Here is a 25,000-nt window from a genome sequence, read left to right as displayed (position 1 = left end):
TTATTTATCTGGCAAATTGACATTTTATTAACGCTAAGACTCCGAAACAATCAAATTTTGTACGATGTTTACAATTGACATAAAGTTGGTTTGGGTGTATTATGATATTGATTAGACCTCGTGATGATTATATCGAAAAAATCAAATTTGTTGCGTCTAATCCCATCAAAAAACAGACGCCATCATTTTTTTAGCATGCGGGTTCCGTGTTAGTGTCAGTCTTCCGGTTGGCGAGTATGGCAATGAAGTGGGAGTACTTGCATTGAATCGAAACACGATAGTGGTTCCCCTCATTATTTTGAATACAATCAATTTCTTAAAACTAGATATATGAAACCATTTTCCGTTCTTATCATTGGGAAATATTTCTACGATGGGTGAGCAACATAATATATGATATTAAATGCAGCAAACATCTCTGTGTTCCCCAATTAAAAAGCTAAGTGGAGTTTTGTTTTACGAAGTCGTAACGTGTATTGCCTATTAAGACAATAGAAATTGAGTTCAAATTTTATAAAACACTTCAATCATAGATTTTCAGTTGATCGACTTATCATTACGTTCATTTTACGAGCACCGTTTTATTGAACGGAAGTTATGCTTGTAACAGTAAAACAATGATGATGTCTCAAAGCGCTTTACAAGGGGTCCCAGGCCAACAGCAACACTGTGCGACTATGTGGTTTAGTGGTATGACACTTGCTTTTGGATTGGAAGGTCATGGGTTAGAGCCTCGCTCGGCGCACAGTTGAGTCCTTGGAGAAGACTTTTTACTCACATTTTCTCACCGTACTCAGGTGTAAAATGAGTACCTGGTCGTTAACAGCGTTGTCTCTATCCGAAAATAAATGTAATATCGCCTAACAGGCGTCAAGTCCCGTCCTACATGTTAAATGTTGCTGTTGACCACGGACCCCTTGTAATTAAACCTGTTATGTTGAATTCGGCTTGAGCACATTAAGTTGATAATGCACCACATGTATAGATAGTATGCGCTTGGCTAAGAAGCTCATAACATTGCCATCCGGAAGTATAACGGACCAACACACAAAACTGTGTGCATCCATGAACGTTTAGAGTCGGGTTAATACAGTTCAGTCAGCATTACTCATAAACGCGGATGGCAAAAAAAAAAACAATAACAAAGACCCGAGTGACGTCATCTTCGTTCTATCTACAAATAATCCTATTATTTTTAACCACTTCCATTTAAGTGCACCGTGCCCTTCCCCCCCCCCCCCCCTCTTAATCTCTCACCGGAGTGGAGGTTCCCCCCCCCCCCCCTATCTTTAAACATCATTAACAAAATAGATAGAACGAAGTTGACGTCACTCTGGTCTTTGTTATTGTTTGTTTGTTTTTTTATTTGGTTTTCCATTTTTATAAGTATTTCTTGGGAAATTAAGGAGCAGGAATCGGTGTAAGATAAAGAACTGAACAAGCTTGTATTTTTGGGATGTTTTGTTTTTCTTGTATTTTTTTTTTCTTGATTTGTCTGGCATCTTTCAAACATATAGATAGTTCGAAGATGACGTCACTCAGGCCTTTGTTATTGTTTTTGCCATCCGCGTTTATGAGTTGTTCTCACTAAACAGTATTAACCTGACTATAAACGTTCATGGTTAAACAGAGTTTGTGTGTTGGTCCGTTATACTTACGGATGGCAATGTTGTGAACTCCTTGGCCAAGCGCATACTATCTATAGCCTGATACTGAAATCCAAAAGGACTGGCATTATTTGTTTTTTGCACCGCCTAGTGAGTTGTCGTTAGTAGTGCTCATGGAAACAAGTTATTGGTTGAACTATTGAATACAACTCACGATTTGTTTTCTTTTGTGGCCAAGGACTGGCATTTTGACGTCATATTTTGGTCAGTATCAGGCCATAACTCTACAAAGGCCACGATTCATCAGACTATAGATAGAATGCGCTTGGCCAAGGAGTTCACAACATTGCCATCCGGAAGTAGAACGGACAAACACACAAACTCTGTGTAACCATGAACTTTTATAGTCTGGTTAATACAGTTTAGTGAGAACAACTCACAAACGCGGATGGCAAAAACAATAACAAAGGCCTGAGTGACATCATCTGCATACTATCTATAGATAGAACGAAGATGACGTCACTCAGGTCTTTGTTATTGTTTTTTTTTTTTGCCATCTACGTTAATGAGTTGTTCTCACTAAACAGTATTAACCAGACTATAGATAGAATGCGCTTGGCCAAGGAGTTCACAACATTGCCATCCGGAAGTATAACGGACCAACACACAAACTCTGTGTAACCATGAACTTTTATAGTCTGGTTAATACAATTTAGTGAGAACAACTCACAAACGCGGATGGCAAAAACAATAACAAAGGCCTGAGTGACGTCATCTGCATACTATCTATAAACGTTCATGGTTACACAGAGTTTGTGTGTTGGTCCGTTATACTTCCGGATGGCAATGTTGTGAACTCCTTGGCCAAGCGCATTCTATCTATTGTTCAGTTCTTTAAGAATTTCTTACTAAACTGTATTCATCCGTAGCCATCGTTCTGTTTTAGCCTGATACTGAAATCCAAAAGACTGGCAGTTTGACGTCATTATTTGGTCAGTATCAGGCCATAACTTTACGAAGGCCACGATTCATCAGACTATAGATAGAACGAAGATGACGTCACTCAGGTCTTTGTTATTGTTTTTTTTTGCCATCCACGTTTATGAGTAATTCTCACTTAACTGTATTAACCAGACTATTAACGTTCAAGCTTACAGCTAGTTTTGTGTGCTGGATGTTATATTTCCGGATGGCAATGTTGTGAGCTTCTTAGCCAAACGCATACTATCAATATAAATAGTATGCGCTTGGCTAAGAAGCTCAAAACATTGTCATCCGGAAGTATAACGGACAAAGACACACAACTCTGTGTAACCATGAACTTTTATACTCTGGTTAATACAGTTTAGTGAGAATTACTCATAAACACGGATGGCAAAAAAAAAAAACAAACAAACAAAAAAAAACCCAACATAAAACAATAACAAAGACCATCGTGACGTCATCTTCATTCTATCTCTATATAAAGGTTCAAGATTGTACATGGTGTTATGTGTTCGTACGTTATTTTCCGGCTGGCGAAATGCTGTGAGTTCTATGTGGTCTAGAGGTATGACACTCGCTTTCGGATCAGAAGGTCCTGGGTTCGAGCCTCGCTCGGCGCATAATTGAGTCCTTGGAGAAGGCTCTTTACTCACATTCTCTCACCGTACTCAGGTGTAAAATGAGTACCTGGCCGTTAACAGCGTTGTCTCTGTCCCAAAAATTTGTAATATCGCCTGACAGGCATCATGTCTCGTCCTACATGTTATGTGTTGCTGTTGGCTAGGGACCCCTTGTAAAGCGCTTTGAGCACGTTTAGTGGATATTGCCTATATAGATAGAATGCGCTTGGCCAAGGAGTTCACAACATTGCCACCCGGAAGTATAACGGACCAACACACAAACTCTGTGTAACCATGAACTTTTATAGTCTGGTTAATACAGTTTAGTGAGAACAACTCACAAACGCGGATGGCAAAAACAATAACAAAGGCCTGAGTGACGTCATCTGCATACTATCTATAGCATCAACAGGATCACTGAACTGTGTGGTTACTCATAACAAATTAACACCCTTGACAATGCGAGATATCATGATAGTGTTGTTAATGATGAAACAATAAGCGTGTCGGATAAAACCACTTCAGCACATCGAAAGGACTTCGGCACCCTATAATATTCACAGCTCGAGTGTGTGTTTTTTTGGGGTTTTTTTTTTGTCTTTAGACGAGACCAGGAAACTCTTTTTCTTATTTTATTTTACTGGGTTTTTTTTTCTGCCGTTATCAGATGCTATGCGTTTAGGTAAGATACTCACAACATCCGCCAGCCGGATATATATATATATATATATATATATATATATATATATATATATATATATATATATATATATATATATATATATATATATATATAGCGTACCACCACACACACATCTATGTGTAAACTTGAACGTTTATAGTCTGATTGATATAATTTGGTGAGAACCGACGTTTACATATATTAAGGTCTGGCGTCCGAACTCCATTATGGGCTTAGTTTAACATAGCTGTAATGGACAGTGCTTCCTCGTTTTCATAAATAATTTCGGCAAACAATCTATCAAATGAAACAAATCTTAAATTATTCCCAGACGATAGTCTCTTATTTAGAACGATAGATATGTGGTCTAATGGTATGACACTCGCTTTCCGATCGGAAGGTCCTGGGTTCGAGTCTCGCTCGGCGCATAGTTGAGTCCTTGGAAAAGCTCTCTACTCACATTCTCTCACCGTACTCATGTGCAAAATGAGTACCTGGCCGATAACAGCATTGTCTCTGTCCTAAAAAATGTTATATCGCATAGTAGGCATCATGTGCCGTCCAAAATGTTAAGTGTTGCAGTTGGCCAGGGACCTCCCCCCTCCCCCCTGTAAAGTGTTTTGAGCACGTTAAGTGTATATTGCTCTATATAAAAGCTCATTATTCTTTTAGAAGATCACCATGGTGCAAAGATCAGTCAATCAAATTTAGACTCACTGATACAATGTAGCACAATATCCACTAAGCGTACTCAAAGAGCTTTGTAAAGGGTCCCTGAACGAGAGCAACACGTAACATGTAGAATGAGACATGACGCCTGTTAGGCGATTTTACAATTTATTTTCAGACCGAGACAATGCTATTAAATAAAAGCCATTGGAACTATTCAGAGAGCAACTGCAAGATTTGCCACAAATTGCCACAAGACGAAACAGGGGTGTGCGACAGCAACCCTTGACACATCATATGGCCAACACTCCAGTCTCGCAGAGAGAACGCGCGCATATAGATAGTATGCGCCTGGCTAAGAAGCTCACAACATTGCCATCCGGAAGTATAACGGACCAACACACAAACTATGTGTAACCTTGAACGTTTGTAGTCTGGTTAATACAGTTTAGTGAGAAGTACTCATAAACGCGGATTGCAAAAAAACAAACAAAAATAAACAATAACAAAGGCCTAAGTGACCTCATCTACGTTCTATCTATACATCTATTTCACAAAACAGTCAAAAGCATTCACTCAGCCATGAACATTCCAATCTACATTAACAATTCAAAAAACAGATACTCAGCCAGGCTTCATCTCATCCAAAATTTCCACCAGCCATTCGCAAGAACAAATGCATACAAACACATGCCCCCACCCCCCCCACCCTCCCCGAACAGTAAGAAGATAAGATGAGATAAGATATCTTTATTGATCCTGAATAGAAATTATCATAATGTTACACATCCTTTATCGTTATATTAGCACAGATTTATACACTGTCATGAACTAATTGATGAAAATACGAAGCTAATTAAAAGTAAAATAAACATCAAATAATATAATAAAATATCCATAAAATATACAGCAGTTACAAGCAATACTACAAAAATCGGACTGGAAAGTAAAATAGAGTTGTAATAATGGATTTGTAATGTAAATAGAATTTTGAAAATAGATTGGGAGGCATTGCACATAGCCAACATAGGTTGATAAAAAGTAAAAATAAAGCATTGAATTTGAATGTATAAATAAATAATAAATAAATATTGTAGATATAGCACCGTGTAAATATGCATCAATAAATAGATTTTAGAGCGAATATAGAATCTTTCAAATTAATTTAATAAAAGTCATCCTAAAGTTTTGTATTGCTGATGGTAAAAATGAATTAAAATATCTTTGTCTTTTGGTTTTCATGTGTATTAATTAGTCTGTCACTCCTGTGGCTTATTTTGATTTCGTTGTACAGAGGGTGGAACTCATCTCTTTGAATTTTGTTTATCTTAACATTAGCAATATCTTTGTGAAAATTTTCTAAATTGTTCGATCCATCATTTCCTAACATTCGATTAGCATGCTTTATTATTCTATTTATTTGTATTACTTCATATTTTTTACAATTTCCACCCCAAGCAGCTACACAGAAACAAAAAAGACTTACAATGCAAGATTTATAAAACAAAAATAAAGTTGCTTTTATCAACAATTATCGAGTACAGTCTCCTCATCATGAATAATCTTGTCTTCATCTTATTAAACACTTTACATGAATGATTTGTCCAGTCTAATTTTTCATTGACAAGTATACCGAGATATTTATACTCCTCTACCCTCTCTACCTTTTCGTTTTTAATAATTATACTTTCATGTATGTTACCATCTTTCCTAAAATCAAATATAATTTCTTTATTCTTCTTTACATTTAAGTTCTAGATAGTTATTATTTCACACCATTCAACAAATCTTTTAATTTCGTTATAATAATTCAATACATCATCTCCGGTTGGTATCAAGGCCTGAATGGCGGTATCGTCGGCATACTTTAAAATATTTACATTACATGTGCCGCTTATGCAGTCATAAGTGTATCTAACGAAATGCGTTAGAGCAAGAACAGTTCCTTGGGGTGCTCCAGTGTTGGTGATAAGGGTAGAGGATTCAACTTTGTTGTTTTCGTCATCCGTGAGGGAAACGAATTGTGGTCGGTCTGTCAAGAATTCTAGTACCCAGAGTGCAATCGAGGGACTAACCTCCAAGTTCTATTGCGCATGATTTCACTAAATTTGATCACATTTGATCAGTATGTGAGGCTGGATGGTGTTGAATGCACTCGAAATGTCTACGAATAGCGTTCTGACATATCCCTTTGGAGTGTCTGCAAGTGTTATGAGAAAACACTAATATAGCGTTGTCCACCCCACGCCCTGATTTATAAGCAAACTGGATGTTGTCTAGATGTTGTTGTGTACTTTGTTGTAGAAATCTTTGTTGAATAATCCTTTCTAGACATTTCATAGGGATGGATGTCAGCGCTACAGGACGAAATTCATTCATTTCTTTGGCTTTTCGATGTTTTGGGACGGGGATTATTTTTGAAGTTTTCCAAATTTTTGGAATATGCCCGTTTCTTAGATTAAAAGTTCTATTTCACTAAATTTGATGGAATTTGATCAGGTCCGCTTGCTTCTATCCGCTTTAATATTTTTGAACAATTTAATGACGTTGACCTGAGTGATGTCTCTTTGTTCCTCTGTTCCTTGATGTTTCAGTTGCTCAGGCTATCAATCTCGTCTGTGAAATCGTATTTATCGAATCGAACATAGAAGTTGTTAAGCTTATCGGCATATTCTTTTTCTGTACCCTTTTCTAACTTAAATTTTCAGTTTTTTTTACCTTTAATTCCTGTGACTAGATCTATTTTGATATTATTCCACACGATTTTCATGTCAGATTCCTGTCAATATTTTCTTTGTATATTTGTTTCCACTCTCGGATGGCTTTATCCAATTTTCTTTGAACTTTTTTCCATTCCTCTCGGTCACCAGTCTTGAATGCGTATTTTTTTCTCATTTAACAATTCTTTTATCGCTTTTATCAGCCAATGTTTGTTATTTCCAAATAATCTTATTGTTTTTCTTTTCACAATGTTTTGTTTGAAAAAGGTTATATAATTAGTTACGATGTCACAAAGGTCATCGAGGTCATTTGCTGATTCAATAAAAAATATTCCAATTGGTGGAGTCGAAGCGCTCCCTTAGAGCATTAGTTGCATCGCTGTCCCATACCTGAATTTGTTTTTGAGCGACTGGGACAGATATCAATTTTGTTTTGTATTTAGATATCATAAGAACCATATTATTGTGATCGGATTCACCAAGATGGGCCATTTGACGAGAAGAATATCCGTTTTGAATGGTTGAATAAAGAAAGATCGATTGTGCGTTCGTTTCTCGGTCCATGTGCTGTCGATGGAATAAAAAACCTTCGTCAAGTGGGACACTTTCATCACATTTTGCCATGTGACCAATGACCTCGATCAAGCACATGGAAAGTTAATGTAGATCATCCTGTAGCCTTTGGAAACTTATAGATAGTTCGAAGATGACGTCACTCAGGCCTTTGTTATTGTTTTTGCCATCCGCGTTTGTGAGTTGTTCTCACTAAACTGTATTAACCTGACTATAAAAGTTCATGGTTACACAGAGTTTGTGTGTTGGTCCGTTATACTTCCGGATGGCAATGTTGTGAACTCCTTGGCCAAGCGCATTCTATCTATAGCCTGACACTGACCAAAACATTATGTCAAAAGACAAGTCTATGACCACAGACAGTAAACATATCCTGAGTTGCAATCAATAATTCAACCAATGGGGTCACTTGCTTCCTTGAGCAGTACTAACGACAACTCACTAGAGCCTGCACAAACCTAAAATAAAACTGACGTCAAATTATAAGTCCTAGTAGGTCTTAGTGTCAGGCATTAAGTTAACGATCATCCCTATTGGATCTCCGGTTAGACATTTCTGCAGGATTCATTAGTCTGATGTCACTTCCGCCCAGCAACGAGCAGTTTGGTTCTAAACAAAGAAAATCAGTACTTTTCATTCTTCATGCTGGCTAGAACTTTTTCACATACCATGTGATCAGAATGTATAAAAGTCAAAACATGATCAGATTTATAATGTTTTTCTCCTTTGGATTCACGTTTAGAATCGTCGGAGAAGTATTTCATACGGGCGTCCGCCATTGTTACGATAGTTTAGAACCAGTTACTAAGTTACTATGCGTCATTACAAGGGAAGTGACGTCACGACTCTTGAAGTCTATTTATCCTTTATTCTTTCATCTATCGTTTGGCCCAACAGACAATAACAATAAATATTATTTCTTTCTTTCAGGGATCGCTCATCCTTGACGAATTGAGACAAATCTAAGTCAGTCTTCAAATCATCCACAACCATGATCCAGTTTTTTGTTGCTTTTGCCTTAGTTCTGGTATCGTTATCCCAAGGTAGGTTATATTATGTTACCCAAAATCTACAGGTAGCTAAAGGAGTCAATAAAATGTATATAAAGGGAGTAAAATGATTCTTATATTGCGTCAGTGCATGACATAATCAGTCGGAAGATGAAAATTTTGGAATAGCATTTTTTTTTTCATTTTCTGAAAGAATATGCTAACCAGAGCATTTTAATCTTTATTTGAAGTAAATTGGATGATTTTTCATGAAGTTATGGTCACATTTATGGGAAAGGTATCCAGCAACTTTTTTAAATTTCATACTTATTCAACTTGACTAGCTGTAAAAAATATTTAGTAGTCAAATTAAGCTTTGATATTTTTCCGAAGATGTACAAAAGGGTTGATTTAATAATTTATGACAAGAACTCATTTTTGATGAAAATTGACCTTCTAACTAAACGTGGCAATATCTCAGTTCAAACCTCAAACCTTTTTTCACCATCCGTCTGATTATGTCATTCACTGTAACATTTGTTACCCAAAATCTAGAGGCGTCTTTAAAATGTATAGTAAAATAAAGGGAGTAAAATGACTCTTATATAAAAGATACAAAACAAAATGAACTACGTTTCGGAAACCCGAAGAAGGCCAAAGGTCGAAACGTCGTTTACTTTGTTTTGTATCTGTTATAAGAGTCATTTTACTCCCTTTATTTTACTCTACATTTTAAATGTTACCCACCGTCTAAAAACAGTATTATTATTCGGTATGCTAGTTACAGACAAAAGGGACGCAAAGTCGTGACATCAAACCCTCCACTGTTTTGGTTCCCGAATCATCGTCAATTGGATTCAATAGTCTGATGTCACCTCGCCCAGCAACGGCGAGCAGCGTGGTTCTAAACAAAGAAAATCGGTACTTTTTATTCTTCATGTTGGCTAGAACTTTTCGTATCAAATGTGATCAGAATGTATAAAAGTCAAAACATGATCACATTTATAGTGCTTTTCTCCTCTGGATACACTTTTATGCTCGTCGGAGAAGAATTTCATAAGGGCATATATATATATATATATATATATATATATATATATATATATATATATATATATATATATATATATATGAATGCTTTTAGCTTTTTAGTCATTTCTATAATTATAAAACAAAATACTATGTATTGAAAGTGCTCAACTTTTTGATAAAAGGAGCTATTCATAAAATAATTCACATATTATTTATTTTATCTCCATATTTTGTTTCCTAACTCCCTAGGTAGTATGACGCTATGCCCACAAGAAGACATGGAATTCTATCCCCACACCCATTCGTGTTTCATGTTTAAGGGTTATACAATGGGTTTCTCAAACTGCAGATACCGATGTGAAGATATTAGAGGAACAGAGAGTAACGAGAAAGGCTATGTGGGACGGATTTTCGATTCGGAGACAAACACATTTATCAAAGGTAAAACAAATACACCCACAAAAATGAGAAATATTACAATAATATTTTAAAATTATATGAATTAACAGAGAAAGAAAAGTCGTGACGTCACACTTAATACTCTTCCGGTTCCAAATTACTTGGAAGTGTGTGAGTTGCCAGGCTTTCGGAGGACTAGTAATGGATAAGTTTGAATCATAAGGTAGCATAACTATTTTACTATTATCAGATTTTTTATAAATGGCGCGTGTTTTTCTGGTTTTTTTTTTTCTCAGCTGTCCGTCTACCAAAAGTTGTAAAACTTTGTGCCAACCTCTGAATCAATTTGTCTTAACTGAATATAGATTTAGGACCGTATTGATACTATATCAAAAAAGTTTTTTTTTCTTTAAGACCTATAAAATCTACATTAAAACCGCTGTCATAAAATTAGAGATTTTACACTTAAATAAGTAAACACGTTACGCACCTCAAAGTAAGAAATGAATGCATCGTATTTCAAAAAATAATTCATAATCACAAGTAGTTCCGGCTAGTGATTATGAGTTCACGTCATAATTGTTTCCGAATAAAAACAATTCGCTTTAACTGTTCTAAACTTACCACTTATAATATGTAGTTTGCATTTGTTATCAAATTTTGAATTTATTATTTATGGCATATTATCTACACTACGTCTCAATTACCAAAGACTGATATGATATCTCTAACTTTAAATAATTTGAAATGGTGATTGTATGCTCATTATTGTCAAATTAACAATGAATGTTGTATATATGACTTTGAAAAATTGTGGATATACGTGAAGCCCTTAAAAAAAAAATAAAAAAATAAAATTCCCTTTATTCATCCACAAGGGGAAATTTGTCTTTAGGGTCTATTCCAAGGGAAGACTGGAATAACCCAGGCGTCAGCCGCAGTGCAGCGCCGCAAAGTGAGCTAGGGCTAAGTGACTTGCTCAAGGCCACACAGCGCAGCGGCGGGTGATCGAACTCGTTACCTTTGGGGTACGAAGCAAAGACCGTATTGCTGAGCCACGCTGCAAAGAATGAAAGAATATGATACGATACGATACAATACGAAATCTCTATCGGTTCCACTCTCGTAAAGCTGCGAAAAGAAGTCTTCGTGTATCTACCGATAAGCCATTACAGGGGACGGCTCAGGTATTGGAATTTCACAATCAACCATCCATGAGAAGATGGTTATCGAAATATATACGACAGAGATCACCAGTGTGGAATGACGTGGTAGGAAAGGATCCTAGACAAATTTGATGTCGATATCATCCAAAGATGTATGGAGCTGGTGAACGTAAACATACATCCGACAAAGGATGATAATTCTGGAAGAAAAAGTCTCATGGGTTTTGGACAAAACATCATTGTTATTCTTGAAGGTGGTGAAGATACTGGATTTGAAAGGATGCCATGCCATTTTTTCTTCTTCTCTGCATTATCTAGAAGGTAAAGAATATCATTCTGGGGTAAATGCAAAGGTGTATGGAGCTGGTGAAGGTGTCAGTTCGGCAATGCCTGATGTGAAATAAGTAAATACTGGTCCTCAATTGGTGAACAATCATAACCATAATAAAATTGGTTTTAGGGGGGGTTCAATATACATCATTTACAGTACCCGTTGCTTCACGTAACAAAGAAGTGGTCATTTTTGTGATAGCGGGTTTGATGCTTCATTTATCAGAACTAATGCGATTTAGCCATTAAATAAAGCATGAAATATCCCCTGAAATAAAGATGATAACCTTAACAAGTGAAAACAGCTCTCTGTGAGCTAACAATAGTTACCGATAAGGGCAAAAAGGTCCCCATCATCCATTTCGACTTATCTGTGTTATCGGGAGCTGTTGCTCAATGGGCACGATCTATATTTACTTTCCATGTGCTCAAGGTCATTGGTCACATTGCAAAATGTGCTCAAAGTGACCTACTTTGTGAAAAGTGTTCACAGATTTTTAATTTTCTAACATCACGATTGGTCGTTTGGTTCATCTTGACACATGGGTATGTTTATAACTTTTGTAAACAAAGCAGCGTGTTTACATTTGTTAAGAAATATTCAATCGTTGGACAGCAACAAATCATGTGATTGATGACCTGGTTGGATGAAAACATGAATATAGATCGCTCCCATTGGATCTAAGTATTTTAAAACAAACATTTCCTGACTATTGCGAGGCAATATTTAAACGACTTTCTGGCCAGGTACTTTTAGGTATCACTTTAGCCTCCATCCCAAATGTGAATTGACGACTGATGGTCATAATCTTTGTATATAATAAAAGGCGAGTCAGGCATTTGCATTCAAGGACACCATGCCACTTTGTCTGAGAAAACAGGTTCGTACAAAAATATGAAAGTAACATTGCAGCCATCTCATTCAAATTTTTCAAGTAACTTTCGTGTAAAACATTCTGAACTAACCCCTTCATGGGACATCCAAAAAGGTAAGTCTCCCACTTTCTATGATGGCAGCAATTCTAATCCTGTTGCCCGTTACTCAACTTGCAATGTCCAGATTGATAAAGTTTCTTTCCCTTCAGGGGAGGAATTTGGCACATCAGTTCATCCTAAATGTGGGTCTTGCAAATGTCCACTAGCAGGACACAGTTACTCATTTAGAGAGGGGCAAGAACTAAAATTGATTTAAAGTAATTTGCACTATGACGTCACAAAGGAATGCTGGGTTACCTTCCAGGGGCCTGGTTACATCCATTGTATAATCAATATTTTTGGTTTCAGAGAGATGGCATCGTATTTTCTTGTCTAAATAAGCAGGATGTATCGGGAGGTTCTTAAGATTACAGGACTTAAAAGTTCGAGGATAGATGGTCCTTATTGACGACTAGCATATATTTAGGCTAGAAAATGAAATGCCATCAATCTCGAACCATAAGATCAGTTACACAACGTATGTATCTAGTCCTCCTTGTTTTTTGTTTTTTGTTTTTTGTTTTGTTTCTTGTTTTTTTTTTTGTTTTTTTTTTGTATCTTTTGTTTTGTTTTTCTACATCCCGAGGAGATCGTAGTCTGATTTTCCTTGTAGACTTGAGCTCGTTGAAGACGTCACACATGCACACACATACACTAACGCACACATACACTAACACCCACACACACACACACAAACACACACAAACATACACAATAACACATATGCTTATACACACATTTTTTGACACTGTCTTCATGCAGTACATACTTCATTATAAGAATAGATAAAGTAGAAGGTAGCGTCTGCATTCGCTTATATGAAAGTATATAAACAACGAAACTGCATCCACGCTTTTCACTCGTGAGAGTACGTTGAAACGGTGTCTATATTCGCTAGGGCATTGTGATCGGTCATTTGACGTTGGGAATCGCTATATGGCCGCCCTCTTGCCAAATTCACTTTGTGCGCACCAACAGACATGATCTATTTTGATAGTTGACGGTTCAAAAGATTTGAAACGATCTATGTTTACAAAACAGTAGTGTAATAAGTATGGTAGATGAATGATTGTTCGTAATAGTAAATGCCTATATTTCTCCGCAAATATTGCATTATTGATTCTCCACTAGCTTACTAAGAAAGTATAGGGGTTTCCAAGGGGCGGTATGGGAAAATAATCATTTTCCCCCTATGCTATACATTTGGACAAGGGGGGCGAAGTGGCCGAGTGGTTAAGGCATTGCAATGTGACCCGGAACGTCCCGGGTTCGAGCCCCGCTTTGGGCACATTCGTTTTTTTGTCCTCGAGCAAGATTATTAACCCCTGATTTGCTCACTTGGACAACATGGGTGATTCCTGTTGACATCAGACATATTGTTTGATGAATTATCTATATTCCTTCGTGGAATGCCTAGGCAACGATATATGATGATGTCGTGGCGGAAGGGCATAATTTCACACACATTTTCACACACATTTAGACAACATGGGTGATTCCTGTTGACATCAGACATATTGTTTGATGCCTAGGCGACAATATTTTATGATGTCGTGGCGGAAGGGCATAATTTCACACACATTTTCACACACATTTAGACAACATGGGTGATTCCTGTTGACATCACACATATTTTTGATGGATTATCTATATTCCCTCCTTTTTCTTTTTTTCTCCTCTTTCTTCTTTTCTCTCTTTTTTTTCTTATTCTTCTCCATGTTCCTATTGGCCTTCCCCTTGATCTTCTGCCCTGGGGTCTCCAGCAGTTCGAAGCTGCTTGTTTGGCGAAGACGTCATCGGGTCAGCAGAGTCCTTTCGGCTTTGTCTGTTTTCCTTCATAAATCCAGGATGAAAAAGGCAATGATGATGATGATGATGATGATGATGATGATGATGATGATGATGAGGATGTTGATGATGATGATGATGATGATGATGATGATGATGATGATCTATAATCCCTTATGAAATGCCAAGGCGATGGTATCTCTCGATTTAAGAAAAAATACATTTGTATTTCAGGTAAAATCCGCAGCAAAACTTATTGGATAGGACTTACTGACAGTGCTATGCACAAAGATCATCGCTGGGACGGATACACTAAAATTAAGGTGAGATTAGCTTCTTGGAGGGGTCCGAATGACAGCTGGTTGAGCACTGGCATCACAAGCAATTGAAAAGTTATCGATCTTGGATGCAGCTGATATTTCTTTTGGATATCTTTAGATCAATGTTGTTTTACTCTCTCCTTACCAGCCATTTTCAGGATTTTCCCCAAAACTTCACACCCAACTACCACAAAAATAGATTTTTATCACTCAAACACAATAGTAGTACGTTTTTTCGATAAATAAATTCTTAAGCAAAACATGCTCTCCAACACACTGTTCACTCTCTATAAATTTTATGATGTACAAAAGAAATTTGAATAAGAAAAATGTTGGTTGTATCGTAACGAATGTGACGATTTTCCTATAGTTGGTAAGGAGAGGGTTAATGTGTACATTAGCGACATGCCAAAAAAAAAAAAAAGGCTGGGATACGTGGACAAATGGGCACTCGTTACTCAAAGTAAAGTCTGGACCTGATTCGATCTTGGCTTTGGGATGTCACGTAATACTCTTTTTAACCCTCTCCATACCAACTCTAGGAGAATATTCACATTCCTAGCGATACAACCAACATTTCTCTCATTTCAGATATATTTTGTAATCACCCAATTTGAAGATTAAATCTCTCCTAACCGCCATTTTCCGGATTTTCCCCAAAACTTCACACCCAACCTATACAAAAATAGATTTCTTTCACTCAAACACCAAAGCTCTTAGTTCTTGATAAATACAAATTTCGTTCTGCTAAACGAGTTCTTCAACACAGTGTTAATATTCTTTAACTATAGCAAAAAATTTTGTTCAAATATTATGATGTACAAAGGAAATCAGAATGAGAAAATATTGACTGCATCGTAACGAATGTGACGATTTTCCTATGGGTGGTAAGGACGGGGTTAAAGGTAACTTGTAGATTGGAGCTGAAGGCTGCAGTTTAATGCTTGTTTTTTGTTTTGTTTTTTTTTAAAATTAAATTATGCATACAATGCATACTTATTAGAGTTGTAATAAATGTATGTTGGATGGAAATAATCTTTCGTGGAAAATCCGAAGAATGATCGCCACGGAGAGAATTCATTTTTAAGATGTTTCTAAAATGCAATGCGGACGTTTCTAGCTTTTAACAGAACTTGTGCTGCGTTTTAGATAGGTGCAATGTATACACTGGCTTTCAAAACTACATCCACGAATGTGACCCATCGTCTCAAAACGGTATTATGTAGGAATGAACCAGATACTAAAAAAGCCGAATTAAATCTAAACTGTTAAAAATTTTGAACTATTGTTATTTAGCATTCTAAGATACGACATTTATCTCTTCAATAAAACATACAAACTAATTACAAGGCTAATATTTCGGGCCATAAACACCATTTTCAGCATCTTAATCATTCCGACATAACACCGCTTTGCGACGAGGGGTCACATATGTAAAAGTGATACTACACTGCCAGAAGCTGAGGACTTTAAAAAGTAATAAACAAAAATGACTATAACAGCTTAGAAAAAGAACATCAGGCAATAGGCAGTGGCGGATATTGTTAGTGTGGAATCACACACAAAAAAAAAGATCAGCAGGCCTCTTGTACTGTATGAAATTGAAATCTGGCCTGCTGTGAGAAAGATATGAAATATTATAAAGCGCAATAAACATTGTAAATTAATCCGTGAAAATTTGCAATAACAATATGATTGTTCATATTTTTAGTTGTATTTCACTTTCTGATTCCCTTTTCTGCAGCCAAATTATTTTGACTGGATTGGAGGTTCTCCAAGCAGTTATAGTTACTCCCGATATACGGTCATAAACTCAGATGGATGGAAAAAAGTACACAAAAATTCTTATTATTACTGTCTCTGCGAGGCTAAAGCAGGTGAGTTTTCATGGAATACAACTATGATAACTATACAACTATTGATACAACTATGATTACTATACAACTATTGGTACAACTATGATTACTATACAACTATTGATACAACTATGATTACTGTACAACTATTGATACAACTATGATTAATATACAACTATTGATACAACTATGATTACTATACAACTATTGATACAACTATGATAACTATACAACTATTGATACAACTATGATAACTATACAACTATTGATACAACTATGATTACTATACAACTATTGATACAACTATGATTACTATACAACTATTGATACAACTATGATTACTATACAACTATTGATACAACTATGATTACTGTACAACTATTGATACAACTATGATTACTGTACAACTATTGATACAACTATGATTACTATACAACTATTGATACAACTATGATTACTATACAACTATTGATACAACTATGATTACTATACAACTATTGATACAACTATGATTACTATACAACTATTGATACAACTATGATTACTATACAACTATTGATACAACTATGATTACTGTACAACTATTGATACAACTATGATTACTATACAACTATTGGTACAACTATGATTACTATACAACTATTGATACAACTATGATTACTGTACAACTATTGATACAACTATGATTACTATACAACTATTGATACAACTATGATTACTGTACAACTATTGATACAACTATGATTACTATACAACTATTGATACAACTATGGATATTCTTTACTAGATAGAGCATTTACTGGAGCCTTTTCCAGATGTCTGATCCCATTATCAGTAATTGAAAACCAGAACCACAGATAATAATAATAATAATATAATAATAATAATAATAATAATAATAATAATAATAATAATAATAATGAATTAATAATAATATAATAATAATAATAATAATAATAATAATAATAATAATAAAATAATAATAATAATAATAATATAATAATAATAATATAATAATAATAATAATAATAATAATAATAATAAATAATAATAATAATAATAATAATAATAATAATAATAATAATAATAATAATAATAATATAATAATAATAATAATAATAATAATAATAATAATAATAATAAATAATACACATTTATACAGCGCTCAATCTCGTGTAAAACACAAGCTCTGGGCACTTTACAATATAAATTATCAATTTTGAGTGAAAAAAAAATGCAATGCAATGAATTCATAGCCAAATCAAGGATTCATAGCGTCAATAAAAGCAAATACAGTAAAGATGTGTCTTGAGATTCTTTTTATAGGTAGGTAAAGACTTACACTTCCTCAGACCATGTGGTTGTTCATTCCAAATCTTGGGGTCGAAACAAGCAAACGATCTATCACCAAATTTTGTTCTCAATCTTTTTTTTTTTTTTTTACGAAATTTTCGTTTGGTCATTAAATGATCTTAAAATGTAATTTTCAAATTTACAAATTACCACGTGTTCTGTGAGATATACCGGTGCTATACCAGTCAAACACTTATAAACAAGACAAGCTGCTTTGTAATATGTGCGCTTTTCAATGGGCAACCAGTGGAGACAGGCCAACAAAGGGGTTGCATGATCAAACTTTCGTTTGTCAAAACTAACCTTTCTGCACTGTTTTGCAGTAGTTGTAATTTTTTTATAGAAGCCTGAGGCAAGTTGAAAGCAGGGAGTTACAATAATCTAGTTTCGAAAAAATGAGGGAAACAACCAATGTTTTACATGTTCCAATTGTAATATACTGACGGATTGAACTGATTTTCTTCAATTAAAAGTATAAAGATTTACAGAGTGCAGAAATGTGAGCTCACAAACTCATTTCTGAATCAAAATAGACACCCACATTTTTCACAGTCTTTGAAAGTTTGATCTTTTCACCCCCAATCAACACCTCAAGACCATCATTCACCTTCAACTGCCCTCTGTTTCCCACAATCATCACTTCTGTTTTTGACTCATTCATTTTCAACTTGTTTGCATCCATCCACGTCTTTGCATCCGTCACACATTCTTCCACACGTTTCACAATATTTTCAAGATTTTTAGTTTTATCAGTAGCAGAAAGTTGCGTATCAGCTGCATAGAGATTAAATTAGATAATGGAGAAGTATACAAAACAAAAAGAATTGGACCCAAAAACAGAGCCTTGGGAAATACCAAAAGACAATGTATGTTGACGAAAAAGTTTATCCAAAATCCTAACCTGTTGCTTTCTGCCATCTAAATAAGATTCAAACCACTGTAAGACAGTCTCAGACAAGCCAAAAGTTATATTAAGTCGTTTACTGAAAATGCCGTGATCAATAGTATCAAAAGCAGCCGAAAAGTCTAACAATGTCAGAAGAGAAACAGAACCTTTATCTAAAACATCAAGCAAATCACTCGCAACACAGCACAGAGCAGTTTCTGTGCTGTGGTATGAACGATAAGCTGACTGAAATTTTTCCCATAGATTGTTTTCATGGAGATGTTGTGAAAGACGTCTGAGTACAACTTTTTCAAGGATTTTAGAAAGAAATGGCAGATTTGAGACGGGACGGTAGTTATTAATATCATTTAAATCGCAAGCTCGTGAGTTATTTGGGGCGATAAGATAAAGCACATTAAACAAATCCAAATCCGTGAAAGTATCCTATATTAATCACTAACTAATAACTAATAACTAATAAGAACTAATAACAAAGAGTTGTGTTGAGAGACGTCGACTTAGTGCCTTTTATAAACGAATAATTAAGCGAGAGATGGCATGCGATCTTCAATCTTCAATCTTTATGTATTATTTATCACCGGTTTTTAAACTTGAGCTTGATTATATAGCGCAATGTCCACTAAACGTGCTCAAAGCGCTTGACAAGGGGTCCCTAGCCAACAGCAACACATAACATGTAGAACGAGACATGACGTCTGTTGGGCGATATTAACATATTTTTTCGGACAGAGACAACGCTGTTAACGGCCAGGTACTCATTTTACACCTGAGTACGGTAAGAGAATGAGAATAAAGAGTCTTTTCCAAGGACTCAACTATGCGCCGAGCGAGCGAGACTCGAACCCAGGATCTTCCGAACCAAAAGCGAGTGTCATATCACTAGACCACATAGCCGCACCATAAGATAATAAGCAGTGAGAAATTAATCGGAATTTGCAAGTGAATTTCCGGATTCTGGTTGTTTTATATTATTTAACTCACTTAACCCTAACACCGACTATATCCGTAGTGTACCCGGGTTCCTTTTACCCCATGCCTATTTATTACATTTTTCTGAGACAAATTTTAGGCGTAGTATCAAAGCTATTGTTTTTCATTTTTACATGTTAATGGTAATTGAATAAAACTATCTAGACCTCTATGCACACGCTTCTTTTTACCACATTATTTTCCCAGTTTTAAAAAGTATAAAAAATCTCTAGGATTGAATGAATTAATCAACATTCATCCCCCCCCCCCCCAGAAATTCCACCTCTCAGAATGACGTCCCCTCTGCCGCTACAGATCGGGCAAAAAAGTGAGAAGGCTGTCACCTGCTCAATAGGATACAAATGGAGCGAGCTTTCGTGGTACCTTCCAAGCCAACAAGAGATAAGCAGATGTTACGTGCAAATAGATGGGGCAAGGACATGTCGTTCCTATGTTTCGGGGTACGCAGGAACTGTAACCGGGAACACGGAGAGTGTGATTGAGATCACCAATGTCAAGAGGATTGACCATGGACGATGGAAGTGTGTTGTAAGATTGGATGGAGAAACGCTTGGAGAACAAACCCAGGATGTTCGAGTTTTTGGTAATGAATGATGATGATGATAATGATAAATTTTTATTGTCCATAATATTGAAATCCCAAGGTTTATGTCGCTCAAACAAATAGGTCCTTTAGCCTATGAAGCCATGAAGCCGGAGTTTATCCCGGTTTCTATACGAGAAACTGACAAAAGCAATTTCTTGCTATCCTTTGGATAGGACGCGATCTATTGCAAAGTACTGTCTTCCACCGAATATAATAGGTTCAGGTACCCATTTACTGCTGGGTGGACAGGGGGTGGTGGTGGTGGGGGGGGGGGTTAGAAATAATCTCGACTGCCCCCGGGATCGATCTTAGTCCCAATACATTTTCTTTATGCAGTACAGAACGTACTTCATTATAAGAATAGATAAAGTGCAAATAAATGGGGCAAGGACATGTCGTTCCTATATTTCGGGGTACGCAGGAACTGTAACCGGGAACACGGAGAGTGTGATTGAGATCACCAATGTCAAGAGGATTGACCATGGACGATGGAAGTGTGTTGTAAGATTGGACGGAGAAACGCTTGGAGAACAAACACAGAATGCTCGAGTTTTTGGTATGATGATGATAATGGTGATAATGATAATGATACATTTTTATTTTCCATAATATGTGAATACCAATGGTTTATATCACTCAAACAAATACAGTCCTTAAGTAAAAGTAGACCTTCAGCCCATGAAGCCGGAGTTTATGCCCGTTTATATACGTGAAACGGACAAAAGCAATTGCTTGCTATCCTTTGGATAGGACGCTATCTATTGAAAAGTACTTTCCACCGAATATAATAGGTTCAGCTACCCAGCTGGGTGGACAATGGGGAGAGGGGGGGGGGGGGGTTAGAAATAATCCCGACTGCAAACGGGATCTATCTTGGTCCCTTTACTTGTGAAGCGAGTGCTCTACCAACTGGGCTATCGGAACCCACAAGATAATAATAATGGTAAATCTTTATCGTCCATAATTTTGAAATCCTAATGGTTTGTATTGCTCAAACAAATAGGTCCATTAAAAAAGTAGTCTTCAGCCCATGAAGCCGGAGTTTATCCCGGTTTCTGTAGCGTGAAACGGACACTAGTAATTTCTTGTTACCCTTTCGATATGATGCTTGTTTATCGTAAAGTAATTTCCGTCAGATCTAAAAAAAAAAAAAACAAAAAAAAAAAAAAAAAAAACAACAACAACAACAAAACAATAATTGCTGGGTAGACAAGGGGCGGGGGTGGCGGGGGGGGGGGGGGGTCAGTGAAAAAAAAACAACAAAATATCTAGACTTTACCCGGGATCGATCTCAGTCTCTTCGCTTGTGAAGCGATTTCTCTAGAACAAATATAATATAAGTGATCTATACATGTGAGCTTTTAAATAGCGCAATTTCCACTTAACCCTCTCCTTACCACCTATTGGAAAATCGTCATATTTGTTACGATGCAATCGTCACTTTTCTCATCCAGATTTCATTTCTTTTTGCTATAGCTATACAGACTTGAAATTCTGTAATAGAGCTCATATTGTCGAACAATATTACGTAGAGACTATCCTTGTTGCTTTTTTGTTTGAGTAAGAAATGTCTGTTTTGAGTTGGGTTGGTGTGAAGTTTTGGGGAAAATTATGAAAATGGCTGGTAAGGGGAGGGTTAATGTACTCAAAGCGTTTTACAAGGGGCCCCTGACTAACAGCAACATGTAACATGTAGAACGAGACATGACGCCTGTTAGACGATATAACATTTTTTTCCGACAGAGACAACGCGGTTTGACGACCAGGTACTCATTTTACACCTGAGTACGGTGAGGGAATGTTAGTAAAGAGCTTTTTCTATGGACTCAACTATGCGCCGCTGAGAGCGGGACTCGAACCCTGGACCTTATGATCAGAAAGCGAGTGTCATACCACTGGACCACAGTACGCGCACAACGCGTGTTTTCTCATTTGCGACTTGTGAAATGAGTACCCTAAAGTAAACAACGTCGTCTCTGTCGGAAATATTAGTATAAAATATCGCCTAACAGGCTTCATGTCTCTTCCTGCATGTTAAGTATTGCTGTTGGCTAAGGACCCTTTCTTTGTAAAGCGCTTTGAGCACGTTTAGTGGATATACATTGCGCTTTATAAAAGCTCAACTTTTTTACTGAACGAAAGAGTGAAAATGGAGAGGCTTCGTATTGGAAAAAAAACAGACAATGGACGTTTCGGGTACAAACCCTTCGTCAGCTGCAGTTTGGCTTATCACATTCAAACAAACGAAATATTTCAGAGGCTGCCAAGGATATCGTGTGTAACCATTCGTTGTCTCCATCGGGTGTGGAAGTCATCTGTGAAACACCCAGAATCTACCCCGAGGGCCAATGCTCATGGGAATACAAAGACTCAAACGAGGTTAGTCGTTTTTTTTTGCTTTGGAAATATCATAGAATTAGGGAAAAAAAGAAGAACAATTTGCGATTAACCAATAGGATTCAATAGTCTGATGTCACGTCGGCCCAGCAACTATGAGTTTGGTCTAACTTTTTATTCTTCATGCTGGGTTTAACTTTTTCACATGTCATGGGATCAGAATGTATAAAAGTCAGATCATATCCGATTATAATGTTTTTCTCCTATGGATACACTTTTATGCTTGTCGGAGAAGTATTTCATAAGGGACGTGATGGAGATTATGGCGTCCGCCATTGTTCCGACAATTTAAAACCAGTGGACATGATCTATATTAACATTCCATGTGCTCGAGGTCATTGGTTACAGTGCACAATGTGCTCAAAGTGACCCTCTTAGTGAAAAGTGTTCACAGCTTTTTAAATATCTAACATCACGATAGTCTTCAAAAGTCGTATTGTCACTTCCTTCCTAATGACGTATGGTAACTAAGTAACACTGGCTCTAAACTATCTTAACAATGGCGGACGCCGTATGAAATATTTCCCCGGCGAGCTTAAACGCGTATCCAGAGGAAAAAAAAACCATCAATTTGATCATGTGTTGACTTTTACACATTCTGATCACAAGGCATATGAAAAGGGAATGAAAAGTTCTAGCCAGCATGAAGAATAAAAAGTAATGATTTTCTTTGTTTAGAACCAAGATGGCCGCCGTTGCCGGGCGCGTGACATCAGACTATTGAATCCAATTGGTCACTTGGTTCAGCTTGACACATGGGTATGTTTATAACTTTTGTAAACAAAGCAGCGTGTTTACATTTGTTAAGAAATATCCAATCGTTGGACAGCAAAAAATCGTGTGATTGATGACCTGGTTGGACGAAAACATGAATATATATAGATCGCTCCCGTTCCAATGCATCGTTATGAGGGAAGTGACGTCACGACTATTGAACCCTATTAATAACAAGACATGGCGTGAGTAAAAAGAAAAAGTTTCAAGCGACAGATAATAGAGAATAAAAACTTTGCGGCGATGTGGATTTGAACCAATATCACCACCTAGCCACGAGAGGGACACTCTGCAACCGACCACCCATCCACCACTCCAAAAAGAAAATGTGTTTTAACTCATTCAACCCAAACACCGACTATATCCGTAGTTTACCCGGGTTACTTTTACCCCATGCCTATTTATTACATTTTTCTGAGACAAATTATAAGCGTAGAATCAAAGCTAATGTTTTTGGTTTTTGAATGTTAATGGTAGTTGAATAAAACTATCTATGTACATGCTCATTTTAATACATTTTTTGCCAATTTTGAAAAGTAGTAAAAATCTCTAGGATTGAGCGAGTTAAGCGTAAAAGTAATAACTATCTTGAGTCCCGCTCACGACTTCTTGATGTCATGAGGTCACCAGTACACACAAACACCTCGAAAGTTTGCTGACGAGCTTGCAGTTAAGCTTATGGGTTCTATTCTTAATGCAAACGTGCGTATAATACTGAACTTGATAGATAGTTCGAATATGACGTCACTCAGGTCTTTGTTATTGTTTTTTGCCATCCGCGTTTATGAGTAATGCTCACTGAACTGTATTAACCCGACTATAAACGTTCATGGATACACACAGTTTTGTGTGTTGGACCGTTATACTTCCGGATGGCAATGTTATGAGCTTCTTAGCCAAGCGCATACTAACTATACATTGAGTAAGCTTCGATATTGTGCGGCTATGTGGTCTAGCGGTATGACACTCGCTTTCGGATCGTAAGGTCCTGGGTTCGAGCCTCGATTGACGCATAGTTGAGTCCTTGGAGAAGGCTCTTTACTCACATTCTCTTAGCGTACTCAGGTGGAAAAAGAGTACCTGGTCGTTAACAGCGTAGTCTCTGTCCGAAAAAAAATTGTAATATCTCCTAAAAGGCGTCATGTCCCTTCCTACATGTTAAATGTTGCTGTTGGCCAGGGATCCCTTGTAAAGCGCTTTGAGCACGTCTGGTGGATGTTGCTCTATATTAAAAAAGCTCAAAACAAGAAGTCAAATGGATGAATATTAAATAAATCAACTGT

General features: G+C 36.6%; 1 protein-coding gene across 4 annotated transcripts in view; it reads left to right on the top strand.

Moving 5' to 3' along the window:
* Positions 1–25,000, top strand: part of LOC144959376 (uncharacterized) — a 57,370-nt gene that overhangs the window by 554 nt on the left and 31,816 nt on the right. Inside the window, exons 1-7 of one of the 4 annotated variants that reach the window (XM_078891935.1) lie at positions 212–377; positions 8,786–8,898; positions 10,126–10,317; positions 14,769–14,857; positions 16,599–16,731; positions 20,214–20,543; positions 22,804–22,925. In XM_078891935.1, the coding sequence (XP_078748061.1) occupies positions 8,847–8,898; positions 10,126–10,317; positions 14,769–14,857; positions 16,599–16,731; positions 20,214–20,543; positions 22,804–22,925 (918 nt within the window). In that variant the 5' untranslated portion in view covers positions 212–377; positions 8,786–8,846. Of the gene's footprint in view, positions 1–211; positions 378–8,785; positions 8,903–10,125; positions 10,318–14,768; positions 14,858–16,598; positions 16,732–20,213; positions 20,544–22,803; positions 22,926–25,000 lie in introns of those variants that run through there. The other 3 variants (XM_078891934.1, XM_078891932.1, XM_078891933.1) reach the window with 3 other exon arrangements.

Source organism: Berghia stephanieae, chromosome 14 (genome assembly GCF_034508935.2).
Source record: "Berghia stephanieae isolate SIO BIC M18660-M18661 chromosome 14, UCSD_Bste_1.3, whole genome shotgun sequence".
NCBI lineage: Eukaryota > Metazoa > Mollusca > Gastropoda > Nudibranchia > Aeolidiidae > Berghia > Berghia stephanieae.
The sequence above is the reverse complement of the archived record's forward strand: the minus strand, read 5'-3'. Positions and strand labels throughout refer to the sequence as shown.